Genomic DNA, 20,387 nt, shown 5'->3' with positions numbered 1-20,387 from the left:
GACGTCCCACTACCCCGTAACGACGTCACCCTACCCCGTAACGACGTCCCACTAGCCCGTAACGACGTCCCACTAGCCCGTAACGACGTCCCACTAGCCCGTAACGACGTCCCACTAGCCCGTAACGACGTCCCACTAGCCCGTAACGACGTCCCATTACCCCGTAACGACGTCACCCTACCCCGTAACGACGTCCCACTAGCCCGTAACGACGTCCCACTAGCCCGTAACGACGTCCCACTAGCCCGTAACGACGTCCCACTACCCCGTAACGACGTCCCACTACCCCGTAACGACGTCCCACTAGCCCGTAACGACGTCCCACTAGCCCGTAACGACGTCCCACTAGCCCGTAACGACGTCACCCTACCCCGTAACGACGTCCCCCTACCCCGTAACGACGTCACCCTACCCCGTAACGACGTCCCACTAGCCCGTAACGACGTCCCACTAGCCCGTAACGACGTCACCCTAGCCCGTAACGACGTCCCACTAGCCCGTAACGACGTCCCCCTACCCCGTAACGACGTCACCCTACCCCGTAACGACGTCACCCTACCCCGTAACGACGTCACCCTACCCCGTAACGACGTCACCCTACCCCGTAACGACGTCCCACTAGCCCGTAACGACGTCCCACTACCCCGTAACGACGTCACACTACCCCGTAACGACGTCACCCTACCCCGTAACGACGTCCCACTAGCCCGTAACGACGTCCCACTAGCCCGTAACGACGTCCCACTAGCCCGTAACGACGTCCCACTAGCCCGTAACGACGTCACCCTACCCCGTAACGACGTCCCCCTACCCCGTAACGACGTCCCACTAGCCCGTAACGACGTCCCCCTACCCCGTAACGACGTCCCCCTAGCCCGTAACGACGTCCCACTACCCCGTAACGACGTCACACTACCCCGTAACGACGTCCCACTAGCCCGTAACGACGTCCCACTAGCCCGTAACGACGTCCCACTAGCCCGTAACGACGTCCCACTAGCCCGTAACGACGTCCCACTAGCCCGTAACGACGTCCCACTACCCCGTAACGACGTCCCCCTACCCCGTAACGACGTCCCACTAGCCCGTAACGACGTCCCACTAGCCCGTAACGACGTCCCACTAGCCCGTAACGACGTCCCACTAGCCCGTAACGACGTCCCACTAGCCCGTAACGACGTCCCACTAGCCCGTAACGACGTCCCACTAGCCCGTAACGACGTCACCCTACCCCGTAACGACGTCACCCTACCCCGTAACGACGTCCCACTAGCCCGTAACGACGTCACCCTAGCCCGTAACGACGTCCCACTAGCCCGTAACGACGTCCCACTAGCCCGTAACGACGTCCCACTAGCCCGTAACGACGTCCCACTACCCCGTAACGACGTCCCACTACCCCGTAACGACGTCCCACTACCCCGTAACGACGTCCCACTAGCCCGTAACGACGTCCCACTAGCCCGTAACGACGTCCCACTAGCCCGTAACGACGTCCCACTAGCCCGTAACGACGTCCCACTAGCCCGTAACGACGTCCCACTAGCCCGTAACGACGTCCCACTAGCCCGTAACGACGTCCCACTAGCCCGTAACGACGTCCCACTACCCCGTAACGACGTCCCACTACCCCGTAACGACGTCCCCCTACCCCGTAACGACGTCCCCCTACCCCGTAACGACGTCCCACTAGCCCGTAACGACGTCACCCTACCCCGTAACGACGTCACCCTACCCCGTAACGACGTCACCCTACCCCGTAACGACGTCACCCTACCCCGTAACGACGTCCCCCTACCCCGTAACGACGTCACCCTACCCCGTAACGACGTCACCCTACCCCGTAACGACGTCCCACTAGCCCGTAACGACGTCCCACTAGCCCGTAACGACGTCCCACTAGCCCGTAACGACGTCCCACTAGCCCGTAACGACGTCCCACTAGCCCGTAACGACGTCCCACTAGCCCGTAACGACGTCCCACTAGCCCGTAACGACGTCCCACTAGCCCGTAACGACGTCCCACTAGCCCGTAACGACGTCCCACTACCCCGTAACGACGTCCCCCTACCCCGTAACGACGTCACCCTACCCCGTAACGACGTCCCAAAACCCCGTAACGACGTCACCCTACCCCGTAACGACGTCCCACTAGCCCGTAACGACGTCACCCTACCCCGTAACGACGTCACCCTACCCCGTAACGACGTCACCCTACCCCGTAACGACGTCACCCTACCCCGTAACGACGTCACCCTACCCCGTAACGACGTCACCCTACCCCGTAACGACGTCCCACTACCCCGTAACGACGTCACACTAGCCCGTAACGACGTGCCACTAGCCCGTAACGACGTCCCACTAGCCCGTAACGACGTCCCACTAGCCCGTAACGACGTCCCACTAGCCCGTAACGACGTCCCACTAGCCCGTAACGACGTCCCACTACCCCGTAACGACGTCCCACTACCCCGTAACGACGTCCCACTACCCCGTAACGACGTCCCACTAGCCCGTAACGACGTCACCCTACCCCGTAACGACGTCACCCTACCCCGTAACGACGTCACCCTACCCCGTAACGACGTCACCCTACCCCGTAACGACGTCACCCTACCCCGTAACGACGTCCCCCTACCCCGTAACGACGTCACCCTACCCCGTAACGACGTCACCCTACCCCGTAACGACGTCACCCTACCCCGTAACGACGTCCCACTAGCCCGTAACGACGTCCCACTAGCCCGTAACGACGTCCCACTAGCCCGTAACGACGTCCCACTAGCCCGTAACGACGTCCCACTAGCCCGTAACGACGTCCCACTAGCCCGTAACGACGTCCCACTAGCCCGTAACGACGTCCCACTAGCCCGTAACGACGTCCCACTAGCCCGTAACGACGTCCCACTAGCCCGTAACGACGTCCCACTACCCCGTAACGACGTCCCACTACCCCGTAACGACGTCCCACTACCCCGTAACGACGTCACCCTACCCCGTAACGACGTCCCACTACCCCGTAACGACGTCCCACTACCCCGTAACGACGTCACCCTACCCCGTAACGACGTCCCACTAGCCCGTAACGACGTCACCCTACCCCGTAACGACGTCACCCTACCCCGTAACGACGTCACCCTACCCCGTAACGACGTCACCCTACCCCGTAACGACGTCACCCTACCCCGTAACGACGTCCCCCTACCCCGTAACGACGTCACCCTACCCCGTAACGACGTCACCCTACCCCGTAACGACGTCACCCTACCCCGTAACGACGTCACCCTACCCCGTAACGACGTCACCCTACCCCGTAACGACGTCACCCTACCCCGTAACGACGTCCCACTACCCCATAATGACGTCACACTACCCCATAATGACGTCACACTACCCCATAATGACATCACACTACCCCATAACGACAAAGTGAAAACAGGTCTTTAGAAATGTGTGCACATTTAAAAACGAAATCAACGTATTTAAATAATTATTCAGACCCTTTGCTATGAGACTCGAAATTGAGCTCAGCTGCATCCGGTTTCCAATGATCATCCTTGAGATGTTTCTACAACTTGATTGGAGTCAACCTGGGGTAAATTCTATTGATTGGACATGATTTGGAAAGGCATACTGTCTATATATGGTCTTACAGTTGACAGTGCATGTTAGAGCAAAAACCAAGCCATGAGGTCGAAGGAATTGTCAGTGGAATCCGAAACAGGATTGTGTCGAAGCACAGATCTGGGGAAGGGTACCAAAACAATTATGCAGCATTGAAGGCCCCCATCGTTCTTAAAAATGGAAGAAGTTTGGAACCACCAAGACTCTTCCTAGAGCTGGCCGCCCGGCCAAACTGAGCAATCGGGGGACAAGGGCCTTGGTCAGGGAGGTGAACAAGAACCTGATGATCACTCTGATAGAGCTCTAGAGTTCCTCTTTGGAGATGGGAGAACCTTCCAGATCGACAACCATCTCTGCAGCACTCCACCAATCAGGCCTTTATGGTAGAGTGGCCAGACGGAAGCCACTCCTCAGTAAAAGGCACATGACAGCCCGCTGGGAGTTTGCCAAAAGACACCTAAAGGACTCTCAGACCATGAAAAACAAGATTCTCTGGTCTTATGAAACCAAGATCGAACTCTTTGGCCTGAATGCCAAGCGTCACGTCTGGAGGAACCCTGGCACCATCTCTACGGTGAAGCATGGTGGCAGCATCATGCTGTAGGGATGTTTTTCAGCAGCAAGGACTGGGAGACTAGTCGGGATCGAAGCAAAGATGAACGGAGCAAAGTACAGAGATCCTTGATGAAAACCTGCTCCAGAGCACTCAGGACCTCAGACTGGAGCAAAAGTTCATCTTCCAACAGGACAACGACCCTAAGCACACAGCCAAGACAATGCAGGAGTGACTTCGGGACAAGACTCTGAAAGTCCTGCCTTTGAAATGGGTATGATAGTAGGTGCCAGGCGCACTGGTTTGTGTGTGTCAAGAACTGCAACGCTGCTGGGTTTTTCACACTCTACAGTTTCCTGTGTGTATCAAGAATGGTCCACCACCCAAAGGACATCCAGCCAACTTGACACAACTGTGGGAAGCGTTGGAGTCAACATGGGTCAGCATCCCTGTGGGACGCTTTTGTAGAGTCCACGTCCCGACCAACTGCAGCTGTTCTGAGGGCAAAAGGGGGAGGTGGGCATGTGACTGGCTGGCTGACTGGCTGGGGTGTAGGGTAAAGTTCCCCCTAGATGCTGAACTTCAGTCAGTTTTATATTTTCCCCACTAATGGTTAAGGTTAGGATATGAGGAGGGGAAGCTGATCCTAGATCTGTACGTAGGGGGAACTGGAGCCGTGGGTGGTCGTCTAGCTATCAGATGAAGTAGTATTTGACCATCTCATCTCCCCAGCAGCTATTCTGCTTACTGGAACCATTCCAGAATTAGTGGAATGATTCCACTAATAAGGGCTTGATGGTTAGTTAGTTGACCAGGTGATACTAGTCCAGAAATAGATATGTGGAATGGCTCGGGTACTGAAAAAGATGTTTGGGAAACACTACAAGAGAAATGGGAATATATGATCCCAAACAAGAAGCTACGCTATGTTGAAGTGATAGTAGAAATATAGTCTATACATGTTTTACACACAAACTATTACCCTTTAACACAGGAAGTCCTAATGAACAGAAAAACAATAAAACAAATTGTCCCTGTGAATTAATCACCGTTCAATAGGGACATGTTTGGATCTAAAACGATATCCTGGTTATTTCATGTGATGATGAGGGTCATTTAGTTAATGGTACAGTGAGTGTAAGGATACTGGATTTTAAAACCTGTCTAGGAACTCGCTAGTGGAACTCCTCCCACATTCCACTGAAAAAGCAGAGCGTGAAATTCAAAACATATTTGAGAAATATTAAATTTTTCACACATTAACAAGTCCAATACAGCAAATGAAAGGTAAACATCTTGTGAATCCAGCCAACATGTCCGATTTTTAAAATGTTTTACAGCGAAAACACCACGTATATTTATGTTAGCTCACCACCAAATACAAAAAAGGACAGACATTTTTCACAGCACAGGTAGCATGCACAAAACCAACCTAACTAACCAAGAACCAACCAAACTAACCAAGAAACAACTCCATCAGATGACAGTCTTATGACATGTTATACAATAAATCTATGTTTTGTTCGAAATATAATGCTATATTGTGTTTTCGCTGTAAAACACTTAAAATATCTGAAATATTGGCTGGATTCACAAGATGCTTGTCTTTCATTTGCTGTATTGGACTTGTTAATGTGTGAAAATTTAATATTTCTCAAATATATTTTGAATTTCACGCCCTGCACTTTAAGTGGCTGTTGTCATATTGTGCCCGGCTTCGGGCTTGCAGCCCAAAGAAGTTAAATTGAGCACGATTTTCCCCCAAAATGTAAATAGCGCCCTCTATCCTCAACAGGTTTTAAAGGTGCAGTGGACTGAGATGAATCGTCACCTTTTCCTCTTCTTTTCAGAGTCTGTTATGCTGGGCTTCGTCTGCTTGGGGTCTGTAATCTTGGGGGTCCAGTTAGACACTCTCTCATCTCGCGGTCTCTTGCGAGCACTGTGACAAAAGCAGGAAAAAATGGATGCAAGTCAATCAAACCTTTTTGCCACTAAGTTTAGCACCCTGATCAGAACAGAGGCAATCAATACAGGAAGATTCTCGTTACATCCCCAGACTCTTTGGGACAGTTTCCCGTATTAAAATGTAATTCATGTTGAAAAATTATTGAATATGTTTTAGTCAAGGAATACACTTAATCTGTGTCCAGGAAACCAGTCCTTAGAGAAGACAAACACTGCAAAGACAACCAGCTAAAAGCAGCAGTGTCTCTTACAGCACCTCATCCCCCTACCACCAGACGACGGCCCGCCTCTACCGCCAGACGACGGCCCGCCTCTACCGCCAGACGACGGCCCGCCTCTACCGCCAGACGACGGCCCGCCTCTACCGCCAGACGGCCCGCCTCTACCGCCAGACGGCCCGCCTCTACCGCCAGACGGCCCGCCTCTACCGCCAGACGGCCCGCCTCTACCGCCAGACGGCCCGCCTCTACCGCCAGACGGCCCGCCTCTACCGCCAGACGGCCCGCCTCTACCGCCAGACGGCCCGCCTCTACCGCCAGACGGCCCGCCTCTACCGCCAGACGGCCCGCCTCTACCGCCAGACGGCCCGCCTCTACCGCCAGACGGCCCGCCTCTACCGCCAGACGGCCCGCCTCTACCGCCAGACGGCCCGCCTCTACCGCCAGACGGCCCGCCTCTACCGCCAGACGGCCCGCCTCTACCGCCAGACGGCCCGCCTCTACCGCCAGACGGCCCGCCTCTACCGCCAGACGGCCCGCCTCTACCGCCAGACAGCCCGCCTCTACCGCCAGACGGCCCGCCTCTACCGCCAGACAGCCCGCCTCTACCGCCAGACAGTCCGCCTCTACCGCCAGACAGTCCGCCTCTACCGCCAGACAGTCCGCCTCTACCGCCAGACAGTCCGCCTCTACCGCCAGACAGTCCGCCTCTACCGCCAGACAGTCCGCCTCTACCGCCAGACAGTCCGCCTCTACCGCCAGACAGTCCGCCTCTACCGCCAGACAGTCCGCCTCTACCGCCAGACAGTCCGCCTCTACCGCCAGACAGTCCGCCTCTACCGCCAGACAGTCCGCCTCTACCGCCAGACAGTCCGCCTCTACCGCCAGACAGTCCGCCTCTACCGCCAGACAGTCCGCCTCTACCGCCAGACAGTCCGCCTCTACCGCCAGACAGTCCGCCTCTACCGCCAGACAGTCCGCCTCTACCGCCAGACAGTCCGCCTCTACCGCCAGACAGTCCGCCTCTACAACATCCCCCTACTACCAGACGGTCCGCCTCTACTACCAGACGGTCCGCCTCTACTACCAGACGGTCCGCCTCTACTACCAGACGGTCCGCCTCTACTACCAGACGGTCCGCCTCTACTACCAGACGGTCCGCCTCTACTACCAGACGGTCCGCCTCTACTACCAGACGGTCCGCCTCTACTACCAGACGGTCCGCCTCTACTACCAGACGGTCCGCCTCTACTACCAGACGGTCCGCCTCTACTACCAGACGGTCCGCCTCTACTACCAGACGGTCCGCCTCTACTACCAGACGGTCCGCCTCTACTACCAGACGGTCCGCCTCTACTACCAGACGGTCCGCCTCTACTACCAGACGGTCCGCCTCTACTACCAGACGGTCCGCCTCTACTACCAGACGGTCCGCCTCTACTACCAGACGGTCCGCCTCTACTACCAGACGGTCCGCCTCTACTACCAGACGGTCCGCCTCTACTACCAGACGGTCCGCCTCTACTACCAGACGGTCCGCCTCTACTACCAGACGGTCCGCCTCTACTACCAGACGGTCCGCCTCTACTACCAGACGGTCCGCCTCTACTACCAGACGGTCCGCCTCTACTACCAGACGGTCCGCCTCTACTACCAGACGGTCCGCCTCTACTACCAGACGGTCCGCCTCTACTACCAGACGGTCCGCCTCTACTACCAGACGGTCCGCCTCTACTACCAGACGGTCCGCCTCTACTACCAGACGGTCCGCCTCTACTACCAGACGGTCCGCCTCTACTACCAGACGGTCCGCCTCTACTACCAGACGGTCCGCCTCTACTACCAGACGGTCCGCCTCTACTACCAGACGGTCCGCCTCTACTACCAGACGGTCCGCCTCTACTACCAGACGGTCCGCCTCTACTACCAGACGGTCCGCCTCTACTACCAGACGGTCCGCCTCTACTACCAGACGGTCCGCCTCTACTACCAGACGGTCCGCCTCTACTACCAGACGGTCCGCCTCTACTACCAGACGGTCCGCCTCTACTACCAGACGGTCCGTCTCTACTACCAGACGGTCCGTCTCTACTACCAGACGGTCCGTCTCTACTACCAGACGGTCCGTCTCTACTACCAGACGGTCCGTCTCTACTACCAGACGGTCCGTCTCTACTACCAGACGGTCCGTCTCTACTACCAGACGGTCCGTCTCTACTACCAGACGGTCCGTCTCTACTACCAGACGGTCCGTCTCTACTACCAGACGGTCCGTCTCTACTACCAGACGGCCCGTCCCTACTACCAGACGGCCCGTCCCTACTACCAGACGGCCCGTCTCTACTACCAGACGGTCCGTCTCTACTACCAGACGGTCCGTCTCTACTACCAGACGGTCCGTCTCTACTACCAGACGGTCCGTCTCTACTACCAGACGGTCCGTCTCTACTACCAGACGGTCCGTCTCTACTACCAGACGGTCCGTCTCTACTACCAGACGGCCCGTCTCTACTACCAGACGGCCCGTCTCTACTACATCCCCCTACTACCAGACAGTCCGTCTCTACTACATCCCCCTACTACCAGACAGTCCGTCTCTACTACCAGACAGTCCGTCTCTACTACCAGACAGTCCGTCTCTACTACCAGACAGCCCGTCTCTACTACCAGACAGCCCGTCTCTACTACCAGACAGCCCGTCTCTACTACCAGACAGCCCGTCTCTACTACCAGACAGCCCGTCTCTACTACCAGACAGCCCGTCTCTACTACCAGACAGCCCGTCTCTACTACCAGACAGTCCGTCTCTACTACCAGACAGTCCGTCTCTACTACCAGACAGTCCGTCTCTACTACCAGACAGCCCGTCTCTACTACCAGACAGCCCGTCTCTACTACCAGACAGCCCGTCTCTACTACCAGACAGCCCGTCTCTACTACCAGACAGCCCGTCTCTACTACCAGACAGCCCGTCTCTACTACCAGACAGCCCGTCTCTACTACATCCCCCTACTACCAGACAGTCCGTCTCTACTACATCCCCCTACTACCAGACAGTCCGTCTCTACTACCAGACAGTCCGTCTCTACTACCAGACAGGCCGTCTCTACTACCAGACAGCCCGTCTCTACTACCAGACAGCCCGTCTCTACTACCAGACAGTCCGTCTCTACTACCAGACAGTCCGTCTCTACTACATCCCCCTACTACCAGACGGCCCGTCTCTACTACCAGACGGCCCGTCTCTACTACCAGACGGCCCGTCTCTACTACCAGACGGCCCGTCTCTACTACCAGACGGCCCGTCTCTACTACCAGACGGCCCGTCTCTACTACCAGACGGCCCGTCTCTACTACCAGACGGCCCGTCTCTACTACCAGACGGCCCGTCTCTACTACCAGACGGCCCGTCTCTACTACCAGACGGCCCGTCTCTACTACCAGACAGTCCGTCTCTACTACCAGACAGTCGGTCTCTACTACCAGACAGTCCGTCTCTACTACGAGACAGCCCGTCTCTACTACCAGACAGCCCGTCTCTACTACCAGACAGCCCGTCTCTACTACCAGACAGCCCGTCTCTACTACATCCCCCTACTACCAGACAGTCCGTCTCTACTACATCCCCCTACTACCAGACAGTCCGTCTCTACTACCAGACGGTCCGTCTCTACTACCAGACGGTCCGTCTCTACTACCAGACGGTCCGTCTCTACTACCAGACGGTCCGTCCCTACTACCAGACGGTCCGTCTCTACTACCAGACGGCCCGTCCCTACTACCAGACGGCCCGTCCCTACTACCAGACGGCCCGTCCCTACTACCAGACGGCCCGTCCCTACTACCAGACGGCCCGTCCCTACTACCAGACGGCCCGTCCCTACTACCAGACGGCCCGTCTCTACTACCAGACGGTCCGTCCCTACTACCAGACGGTCCGTCCCTACTACCAGACGGCCCGTCCCTACTACCAGACGGCCCGTCTCTACTACCAGACGGTCCGTCTCTACTACCAGACGGTCCGTCTCTACTACCAGACGGTCCGTCTCTACTACCAGACGGTCCGTCTCTACTACCAGACGGTCCGTCTCTACTACCAGACGGTCCGTCCCTACTACCAGACGGTCCGTCTCTACTACCAGACGGTCCGTCTCTACTACCAGACGGTCCGTCTCTACTACACCAATACTCACTTAGCTGTGCTCTCGTCCACATCCTGTTCCTTATTTGGTGACTCTGTCCCCGTCGTTCTCTCCCCCAACTCTCCTTCACCCCCGTCTTCCCCCCGGGACACCCGGCTGCCATTGTATTTCTCCAGGGGACACTTGGAGGGTGGCTGGGTAGGAAGAAGGGATTCAGAATCAGACACTGGGTCCTGGTCCTCTTTAGATAGCTCACGCCACATTTTCTGGAGGAAACAGAGAAAGAGGGGAGAGAGAGAGATTAACTCAAATAGAAGTTTGATGAAATCACTTGCCTCTGAGCCAGCCGCCCCACAGGTGCTCTACTTGTACTAGAGAGGAGTCCCCTACGATGTACTTGTCTCCTTACAGCTAGCTAGGTGCGTTAGCCGCCTGTAGCCAGGTGCGTTAGCCGCCTGTAGCCAGGTGCGTTAGCCGCCTGTAGCCAGGTGCGTTAGCCGCCTGTAGCCAGGTGCGTTAGCCGCCTGTAGCCAGGTGCGTTAGCCGCCTGTAGCCAGGTGCGTTAGCCGCCTGTAGCCAGGTGCGTTAGCCGCCTGTAGCCAGGTGCGTTAGCCGCCTGTAGCCAGTTGCGTTAGCCGCCTGTAGCCAGTTGCGTTAGCCGCCTGTAGCCAGTTGCGTTAGCCGCCTGTAGCCAGTTGCGTTAGCCGCCTGTAGCTAGTTGCGTTAGCCGCATGTACTATAGAGCAGTCGAGAGGGTTAGCTGTGTTACCTGTACAGAGCAGTCCCCCATGATGTACTTGGCTCCCTCCAGGACAGCCCTGTAGGAGAAACGTAGCTGGTCAGGAGTCTGGATGAGACCCATACGGTACTTCCTCATGTCCAGCAGCACAGCCTTGATGTCCACAGACGATGGGTCTTTCCTCTTGTCCATCTGACACCACCGAGACAGACAAAGACACCACCGAGACAGACAAAGACACCACCGAGACAGACAAAGACACCACCGAGACAGACAAAGACACCACCGGTTTAGTGGTTGAGTGCTGAAGACGTATTTGTTGGCTGTGAACATTCCTTTTGCTTTAAATGATCATCATGCTATTTCCATTTAATCTAATTCAATTCAACTATTTATTCCCTAAGGGGCAATTAAGAAAGGCAATTTAGGTTACAAAAATATCCACATATAATACAGTATAGAGACATCACTCTCACAGTGTTTATAGCATGGGTGTCAAACTCCCCAGCTAGCTAATGATCCTACATGTAGTCTCTTCACTCTCCCCAGCTAGCTAATGATCCTACATGTAGTCTCTTCACTCTCCCCTGCTAGCTAATGATCCTACATGTAGTCTCTTCACTCTCCCCAGCTAGCTAACAGACCTACATGTAGTCTCTTCACTCTCCCCTGCTAGCTAATGATCCTACATGTCTCTCTTCACTCTCCCCAGCTAGCTAACAGACCTACATGTAGTCTCTTCACTCTCCCCAGCTAGCTAATGATCCTACATGTAGTCTCTTCACTCTCCCCAGCTAGCTAATGATCCTACATGTAGTCTCTTCACTCTCCCCTGCTAGCTAATGATCCTACATGTAGTCTCTTCACTCTCCCCAGCTAGCTAACAGACCTACATGTAGTCTCTTCACTCTCCCCTGCTAGCTAATGATCCTACATGTCTCTCTTCACTCTCCCCAGCTAGCTAACAGACCTACATGTAGTCTCTTCACTCTCCCCAGCTAGCTAACAGACCTACATGTAGTCTCTTCACTCTCCCCAGCTAGCTAATGATCCTACATGTAGTCTCTTCACTCTCCCCAGCTAGCTAACAGACCTACATGTAGTCTCTTCACTCTCCCCTGCTAGCTAATGATCCTACATGTAGTCTCTTCACTCTCCCAAGCTAGCTAACAGACCTACATGTAGTCTCTTCACTCTCCCCAGCTAGCTAATGATCCTACATGTAGTCTCTTCACTCTCCCCAGCTAGCTAATGATCCTACATGTAGTCTCTTCACTCTCCCCTGCTAGCTAATGATCCTACATGTAGTCTCTTCACTCTCCCCAGCTAGCTAACAGACCTACATGTAGTCTCTTCACTCTCCCCTGCTAGCTAATGATCCTACATGTCTCTCTTCACTCTCCCCAGCTAGCTAACAGACCTACATGTAGTCTCTTCACTCTCCCCAGCTAGCTAATGATCCTACATGTAGTCTCTTCACTCTCCCCAGCTAGCTAATGATCCTACATGTAGTCTCTTCACTCTCCCCAGCTAGCTAACAGACCTACATGTAGTCTCTTCACTCTCCCCTGCTAGCTAATGATCCTACATGTAGTCTCTTCACTCTCCCCAGCTAGCTAACAGACCTACATGTAGTCTCTTCACTCTCCCCAGCTAGCTAATGATTCTACATGTAGTCTCTTCACTCTCCCCAGCTAGCTAACAGACCTACATGTAGTCTCTTCACTCTCCCCAGCTAGCTAATGATCCTACATGTAGTCTCTTCACTCTCCCCAGCTAGCTAATGATCCTACATGTAGTCTCTTCACTCTCCCCAGCTAGCTAATGATCCTACATGTAGTCTTTTCACTCTCCCCAGCTAGCTAATGATCCTACATGTAGTCTCTTCACTCTCCCCAGCTAGCTAATGATCCTACATGTAGTCTCTTCACTCTCCCCAGCTAGCTAATGATCCTACATGTAGTCTCTTCACTCTCCCCAGCTAGCTAATGATCCTACATGTAGTCTCTTCACTCTCCCCAGCTAGCTAACAGACCTACATGTAGTCTTTTCACTCTCCCCAGCTAGCTAACAGACCTACATGTAGTCTCTTCACTCTCCCCAGCTAGCTAACAGACCTACATGTAGTCTCTTCACTCTCCCCAGCTAGCTAACAGACCTACATGTAGTCTCTTCACTCCCCAGCTAGCTAATGATCCTACATGTAGTCTCTTCACTCTCACCAGCTAGCTAACAGACCTACATGTAGTCTCTTCACTCTCACCAGCTAGCTAACAGACCTACATGTAGTCTCTTCACTCTCCCCAGCTAGCTAACAGACCTACATGTAGTCTCTTCACTCTCCCCAGCTAGCTAATGATCCTACATGTAGTCTCTTCACTCTCCCCAGCTAGCTAATGATCCTACATGTAGTCTCTTCACTCTCCCCAGCTAGCTAATGATCCTACATGTAGTCTCTTCACTCTCCCCAGCTAGCTAATGATCCTACATGTAGTCTCTTCACTCTCCCCAGCTAGCTAATGATCCTACATGTAGTCTCTTCACTCTCCCCAGCTAGCTAATGATCCTACATGTAGTCTCTTCACTCTCCCCAGCTAGCTAATGATCCTACATGTAGTCTCTTCACTCTCCCCAGCTAGCTAACAGACCTACATGTAGTCTTTTCACTCTCCCCAGCTAGCTAATGATCCTACATGTAGTCTCTTCACTCTCCCCAGCTAGCTAATGATCCTACATGTAGTCTCTTCACTCTCCCCAGCTAGCTAATGATCCTACATGTAGTCTCTTCACTCTCCCCAGCTAGCTAATGATCCTACATGTAGTCTCTTCACTCTCCCCAGCTAGCTAATGATCCTACATGTAGTCTCTTCACTCTCCCCAGCTAGCTAATGATCCTACATGTAGTCTCTTCACTCTCCCCAGCTAGCTAATGATCCTACATGTAGTCTCTTCACTCTCCCCAGCTAGCTAATGATCCTACATGTAGTCTCTTCACTCTCCCCAGCTAGCTAATGATCCTACATGTAGTCTCTTCACTCTCCCCAGCTAGCTAACAGACCTACATGTAGTCTTTTCACTCTCCCCAGCTAGCTAATGATCCTACATGTAGTCTCTTCACTCTCCCCAGCTAGCTAATGATCCTACATGTAGTCTCTTCACTCTCCCCAGCTAGCTAATGATCCTACATGTAGTCTCTTCACTCTCCCCAGCTAGCTAACAGACCTACATGTAGTCTCTTCACTCTCCCCAGCTAGCTAACAGACCTACATGTAGTCTCTTCACTCTCCCCAGCTAGCTAACAGACCTACATGTAGTCTCTTCACTCTCCCCAGCTAGCTAACAGACCTACATGTAGTCTCTTCACTCTCCCCAGCTAGCTAACAGACCTACATGTAGTCTCTTCACTCTCCCCAGCTAGCTAATGATCCTACATGTAGTCTCTTCACTCTCCCCAGCTAGCTAATGATCCTACATGTAGTCTCTTCACTCTCCCCAGCTAGCTAATGATCCTACATGTAGTCTCTTCACTCTCCCCAGCTAGCTAATGATCCTACATGTAGTCTCTTCACTCTCCCCAGCTAGCTAATGATCCTACATGTAGTCTCTTCACTCTCCCCAGCTAGCTAATGATCCTACATGTAGTCTCTTCACTCTCCCCAGCTAGCTAACAGACCTACATGTAGTCTCTTCACTCCCCAGCTAGCTAATGATCCTACATGTAGTCTCTTCACTCTCACCAGCTAGCTAACAGACCTACATGTAGTCTCTTCACTCTCACCAGCTAGCTAACAGACCTACATGTAGTCTCTTCACTCTCCCCAGCTAGCTAACAGACCTACATGTAGTCTCTTCACTCTCCCCAGCTAGCTAACAGACCTACATGTAGTCTCTTTACTCTCCCCAGCTAGCTACCAGACCTACATGTAGTCTCTTCACTCTCCCCAGCTAGCTAACAGACCTACATGTAGTCTCTTCTCTCCCCAGCTAGCTAGCAGACCTACATGTAGTCTCTTCACTCTCCCCAGCTAGCTAACAGACCTACATGTAGTCTCTTCACTCCCCAGCTAGCTAATGATCCTACATGTAGTCTCTTCACTCTCACCAGCTAGCTAACAGACCTACATGTAGTCTCTTCACTCTCACCAGCTAGCTAACAGACCTACATGTAGTCTCTTCACTCTCCCCAGCTAGCTAACAGACCTACATGTAGTCTCTTCACTCTCCCCAGCTAGCTAACAGACCTACATGTAGTCTCTTCACTCTCCCCAGCTAGCTACCAGACCTACATGTAGTCTCTTCACTCTCCCCAGCTAGCTAACAGACCTACATGTAGTCTCTTCTCTCCCCAGCTAGCTAGCAGACCTACATGTAGTCTCTTCACTCTCCCCAGCTAGCTAACAGACCTACATGTAGTCTCTTCACTCCCCAGCTAGCTAATGATCCTACATGTAGTCTCTTCACTCTCCCCAGCTAGCTAATGATCCTACATGTAGTCTCTTCACTCTCCCCAGCTAGCTAATGATCCTACATGTAGTCTCTTCACTCTCCCCAGCTAGCTAATGATCCTACATGTAGTCTCTTCACTCTCCCCAGCTAGCTAACAGACCTACATGTAGTCTTTTCACTCTCCCCAGCTAGCTAACAGACCTACATGTAGTCTCTTCACTCTCCCCAGCTAGCTAACAGACCTACATGTAGTCTCTTCACTCTCCCCAGCTAGCTAACAGACCTACATGTAGTCTCTTCACTCTCCCCAGCTAGCTAACAGACCTACATGTAGTCTCTTCACTCCCCAGCTAGCTAATGATCCTACATGTAGTCTCTTCACTCTCACCAGCTAGCTAACAGACCTACATGTAGTCTATTCACTCTCACCAGCTAGCTAACAGACCTACATGTAGTCTCTTCACTCTCCCCAGCTAGCTAACAGACCTACATGTAGTCTCTTCACTCTCCCCAGCTAGCTAATGATCCTACATGTAGTCTCTTCACTCTCCCCAGCTAGCTAATGATCCTACATGTAGTCTCTTCACTCTCCCCAGCTAGCTAATGATCCTACATGTAGTCTCTTCACTCTCCCCAGCTAGCTAATGATCCTACATGTAGTCTCTTCACTCTCCCCAGCTAGCTAATGATCCTACATGTAGTCTCTTCACTCTCCCCAGCTAGCTAATGATCCTACATGTAGTCTCTTCACTCTCCCCAGCTAGCTAATGATCCTACATGTAGTCTCTTCACTCTCCCCAGCTAGCTAATGATCCTACATGTAGTCTCTTCACTCTCCCCAGCTAGCTAATGATCCTACATGTAGTCTCTTCACTCTCCCCAGCTAGCTAATGATCCTACATGTAGTCTCTTCACTCTCCCCAGCTAGCTAATGATCCTACATGTAGTCTCTTCACTCTCCCCAGCTAGCTAATGATCCTACATGTAGTCTCTTCACTCTCCCCAGCTAGCTAACAGACCTACATGTAGTCTTTTCACTCTCCCCAGCTAGCTAATGATCCTACATGTAGTCTCTTCACTCTCCCCAGCTAGCTAATGATCCTACATGTAGTCTCTTCACTCTCCCCAGCTAGCTAATGATCCTACATGTAGTCTCTTCACTCTCCCCAGCTAGCTAATGATCCTACATGTAGTCTCTTCACTCTCCCCAGCTAGCTAATGATCCTACATGTAGTCTCTTCACTCTCCCCAGCTAGCTAATGATCCTACATGTAGTCTCTTCACTCTCCCCAGCTAGCTAATGATCCTACATGTAGTCTCTTCACTCTCCCCAGCTAGCTAACAGACCTACATGTAGTCTCTTCACTCTCCCCAGCTAGCTAACAGACCTACATGTAGTCTCTTCACTCTCCCCAGCTAGCTAATGATCCTACATGTAGTCTCTTCACTCTCCCCAGCTAGCTAATGATCCTACATGTAGTCTCTTCACTCTCCCCAGCTAGCTAATGATCCTACATGTAGTCTCTTCACTCTCCCCAGCTAGCTAATGATCCTACATGTAGTCTCTTCACTCTCCCCAGCTAGCTAATGATCCTACATGTAGTCTCTTCACTCTCCCCAGCTAGCTAACAGACCTACATGTAGTCTCTTCACTCTCCCCAGCTAGCTAACAGACCTACATGTAGTCTCTTCACTCTCCCCAGCTAGCTAACAGACCTACATGTAGTCTCTTCACACTCCCAAGCTAGCTAATGATCCAACATGTAGTCTCTTCACTCTCCCCAGCTAGCTAGCAGACCTACATGTAGTCTCTTCACTCTCCCCAGCTAGCTAATGAGCCTACATGTAGTCTCTTCACTCTCCCCAGCTAGCTAACAGACCTACATGTAGTCTCTTCACTCTACCCAGCTAGCTAATGATCCTACATGTAGTCTCTTCACTCCCCAGCTAGCTAACAGACCTACATGTAGTCTCTTCACTCTCCCCAGCTAGCTAACAGACCTACATGTAGTCTCTTCACTCTCCCCAGCTAGCTAACAGACCTACATGTAGTCTCTTCACTCTCCCCAGCTAGCTAACAGACCTACATGTAGTCTCTTCACTCTCCCCAGCTAACTAACAGACCTACATGTAGTCTCTTCACTCTCCCCAGCTAGCTAATGATCCTACATGTAGTCTCTTCACTCTCCCCAGCTAGCTAACAGCCCTACATGTAGTCTCTTCACTCTCCCCAGCTAGCTAACAGCCCTACATGTAGTCTCTTCACTCTCCCCAGCTAGTTAACAGACCTACATGTAGTCTCTTCACTCTCCCCAGCTAGCTAACAGCCCTACATGTAGTCTCTTCACTCTCCCCAGCTAGCTAATGATCCTACATGTAGTCTCTTCACTCTCCCCAGCTAGCTAATGATCCTACATGTAGTCTCTTCACTCTCCCCAGCTAGCTAACAGACCTACATGTAGTCTCTTCACTCTCCCCAGCTAGCTAACAGACCTACATGTAGTCTCTTCACTCTCCCCAGCTAGCTAGCAGACCTACATGTAGTCTCTTCACTCTCCCCAGCTAGCTAACAGACCTACATGTAGTCTCTTCACTCTCCCCAGCTAGCTAATGATCCTACATGTCTCTCTTCACTCTCCCCAGCTAGCTAATGATCCTACATGTAGTCTCTTCACTCTCCCCAGCTAGCTAACATACCTACATGTAGTCTCTTCACTCCCCAGCTAGCTAATGATCCTTTTTATTTTAATGGCGAGGATATACAGTGCAGTAGGAAAGTATTCAGACCCCTTGACTTCTTCCACATTTTGTTATGTTACAGCTTTTGTATTAAATTGATTAGGGAAAAAAACAAATCTAAACACAATCCCCCATAATGACTAAGCAAACACAGGTTTTTAGACATTTTTGAAATAAATGAAATATCACATTCACATAAGTATTCAGACCCTTAACTCAGTACTTTGTTGAAGCACCTTTGGCAGCGATTATAGCCTCAAGTCTTCTTGGGTATGACGCTACAAGCTTGGCACACCTGTATTTGGGGAGTTTCTCCCATTGTTCTCTGCAGATCCTCTCAAGCTCTGTCAGGTTGGATGGGGAGCGTTGCTGCACAGCTATTTTCAAGTCTCTCCAGAGATGTTCGATCGGGTTCAAGTCCGGGCTCTGGCTGGGCCACTCGAGGACTTTCAGAGTCTTGTCCCGAAGTCACTCCTGCATTGTCTTGGCTGTGTGCTTAGGGTCGTTGTCCTGTTGGAAGATGAACTTTTGCTCCAGTCTGAGGTCCTGAGTGCTCTGGAGCAGGTTTTCATCAAGGATCTCTGTACTTTGCTCCGTTCATCTTTGCTTCGATCCCGACTAGTCTCCCAGTCCTTGCTGCTGAAAAACATCCCTACAGCATGATGCTGCCACCATGCTTCACCGTAGAGATGGTGCCAGGGTTCCTCCAGACGTGACGCTTGGCATTCAGGCCAAAGAGTTCGATCTTGGTTTCATCAAACCAGAGAATCTTGTTTCTCATGGTCTGAGAGTCCTTTAGGTGTCTTTTGGCAAACTCCCAGCGGGCTGTCATGTGCCTTTCACTGAGGAGTGGCTTCCGTCTGGCCACTCTACCATAAAGGCCTGATTGGTGGAGTGCTGCAGAGATGGTTGTCGATCTGGAAGGTTCTCCCATCTCCAAAGAGGAACTCTAGAGCTCTATCAGAGTGATCATCAGGTTCTTGTTCACCTCCCTGACCAAGGCCCTTGTCCCCCGATTGCTCAGTTTGGCCGGGCGGCCAGCTCTAGGAAGAGTCTTGGTGGTTCCAAACTTCTTCCATTTAAGAACGATGGAGGCCACTGTGTTCTTGGGGACCTTCAATGCTGCAGAAATGTTTTGGTAATCTTCCCCTGTGCCCTGACAAAATCCTGTCTCGGACAATTCCTTCATGGCTTGGTTTTTGCTCTGACAAGTTCTGTCAACTCTGGGACCCTATATAGACAGTGTGCTTTTCCAAATCATGTCCAATCAATTGAATTTACCACAGGTGGACTCCAATCAAGTTGTAGAAACATCTCAATGATGATCAATGGACACAGGATGCACCGGAGCTCAATTTCGAGTTTCACAACAAATGGTCTGAATACTTATGTAAACAATGTATTTCAGTTTATTTTTAATAAATGTGTAAATATTTCTGAAAAGTTGTTTTCACTTTGTCATTATGGGGTATTGTGTGTAGATTGATGCAATTAAAAAAAAATGTAATCCTTTTTAGAATAAGGCTGTAACGTAACAAAATGTGGAAAAAGGGAAGGGGTCTGAATACTTTCCGAACACCCGGACCTTGGTGAAGACCGAATGCGGCCCACGAGGGAAACGAGTTTGACATCACTGGTTTATAGTGTCAACTATAAGTGTGAGGGGGCAGGGCTTACCAGGACCAGACAGGTGTCAACCAATGAGAGGGTCCCTGAGCGGCCAATTCCAGCGCTGCAGTGCACTACCGCCGGTCCGTGGTCCGCCCCCAACGAGCCAGACTCCCGCACCTTGAACAGGAAGTTGAGGAAGGACGCCGGCGATTCTGGGACACCAAAGTCAGGCCAGGTGGTGTAGTGAAAGTGATAGATCTCTCTCTTCTCCCCCGTCTGGAAGACACAGCAGAGGACAAAACACATTGCTTGTGTCCCAAATGGCACCCTATTCCCTAGTACATTACTTT

At 52.3% G+C, this 20,387-nt stretch overlaps 1 protein-coding gene across 2 annotated transcripts in view; it reads right to left on the bottom strand.

Annotated features, from left to right (window-relative positions):
* ptpn2b (protein tyrosine phosphatase non-receptor type 2b) overlaps positions 1-20,387 on the bottom strand; it is a 45,021-nt gene that overhangs the window by 7,584 nt on the left and 17,050 nt on the right. For both annotated transcript variants that reach the window (XM_055893172.1, XM_055893171.1), the window contains exons 6-9: positions 20,104-20,313; positions 11,272-11,433; positions 10,554-10,768; positions 6,009-6,116 (exon numbers count right to left, since the gene is read on the bottom strand). In XM_055893172.1, the coding sequence (XP_055749147.1) occupies positions 6,009-6,116; positions 10,554-10,768; positions 11,272-11,433; positions 20,104-20,313 (695 nt within the window). The remainder of the gene's footprint in view (positions 1-6,008; positions 6,117-10,553; positions 10,769-11,271; positions 11,434-20,103; positions 20,314-20,387) is intronic.

This window comes from Salvelinus fontinalis, chromosome 32 (assembly GCF_029448725.1).
Source record: "Salvelinus fontinalis isolate EN_2023a chromosome 32, ASM2944872v1, whole genome shotgun sequence".
Classification (NCBI taxonomy): Eukaryota; Metazoa; Chordata; class Actinopteri; order Salmoniformes; family Salmonidae; genus Salvelinus; species Salvelinus fontinalis.
The sequence above is the reverse complement of the archived record's forward strand: the minus strand, read 5'-3'. Positions and strand labels throughout refer to the sequence as shown.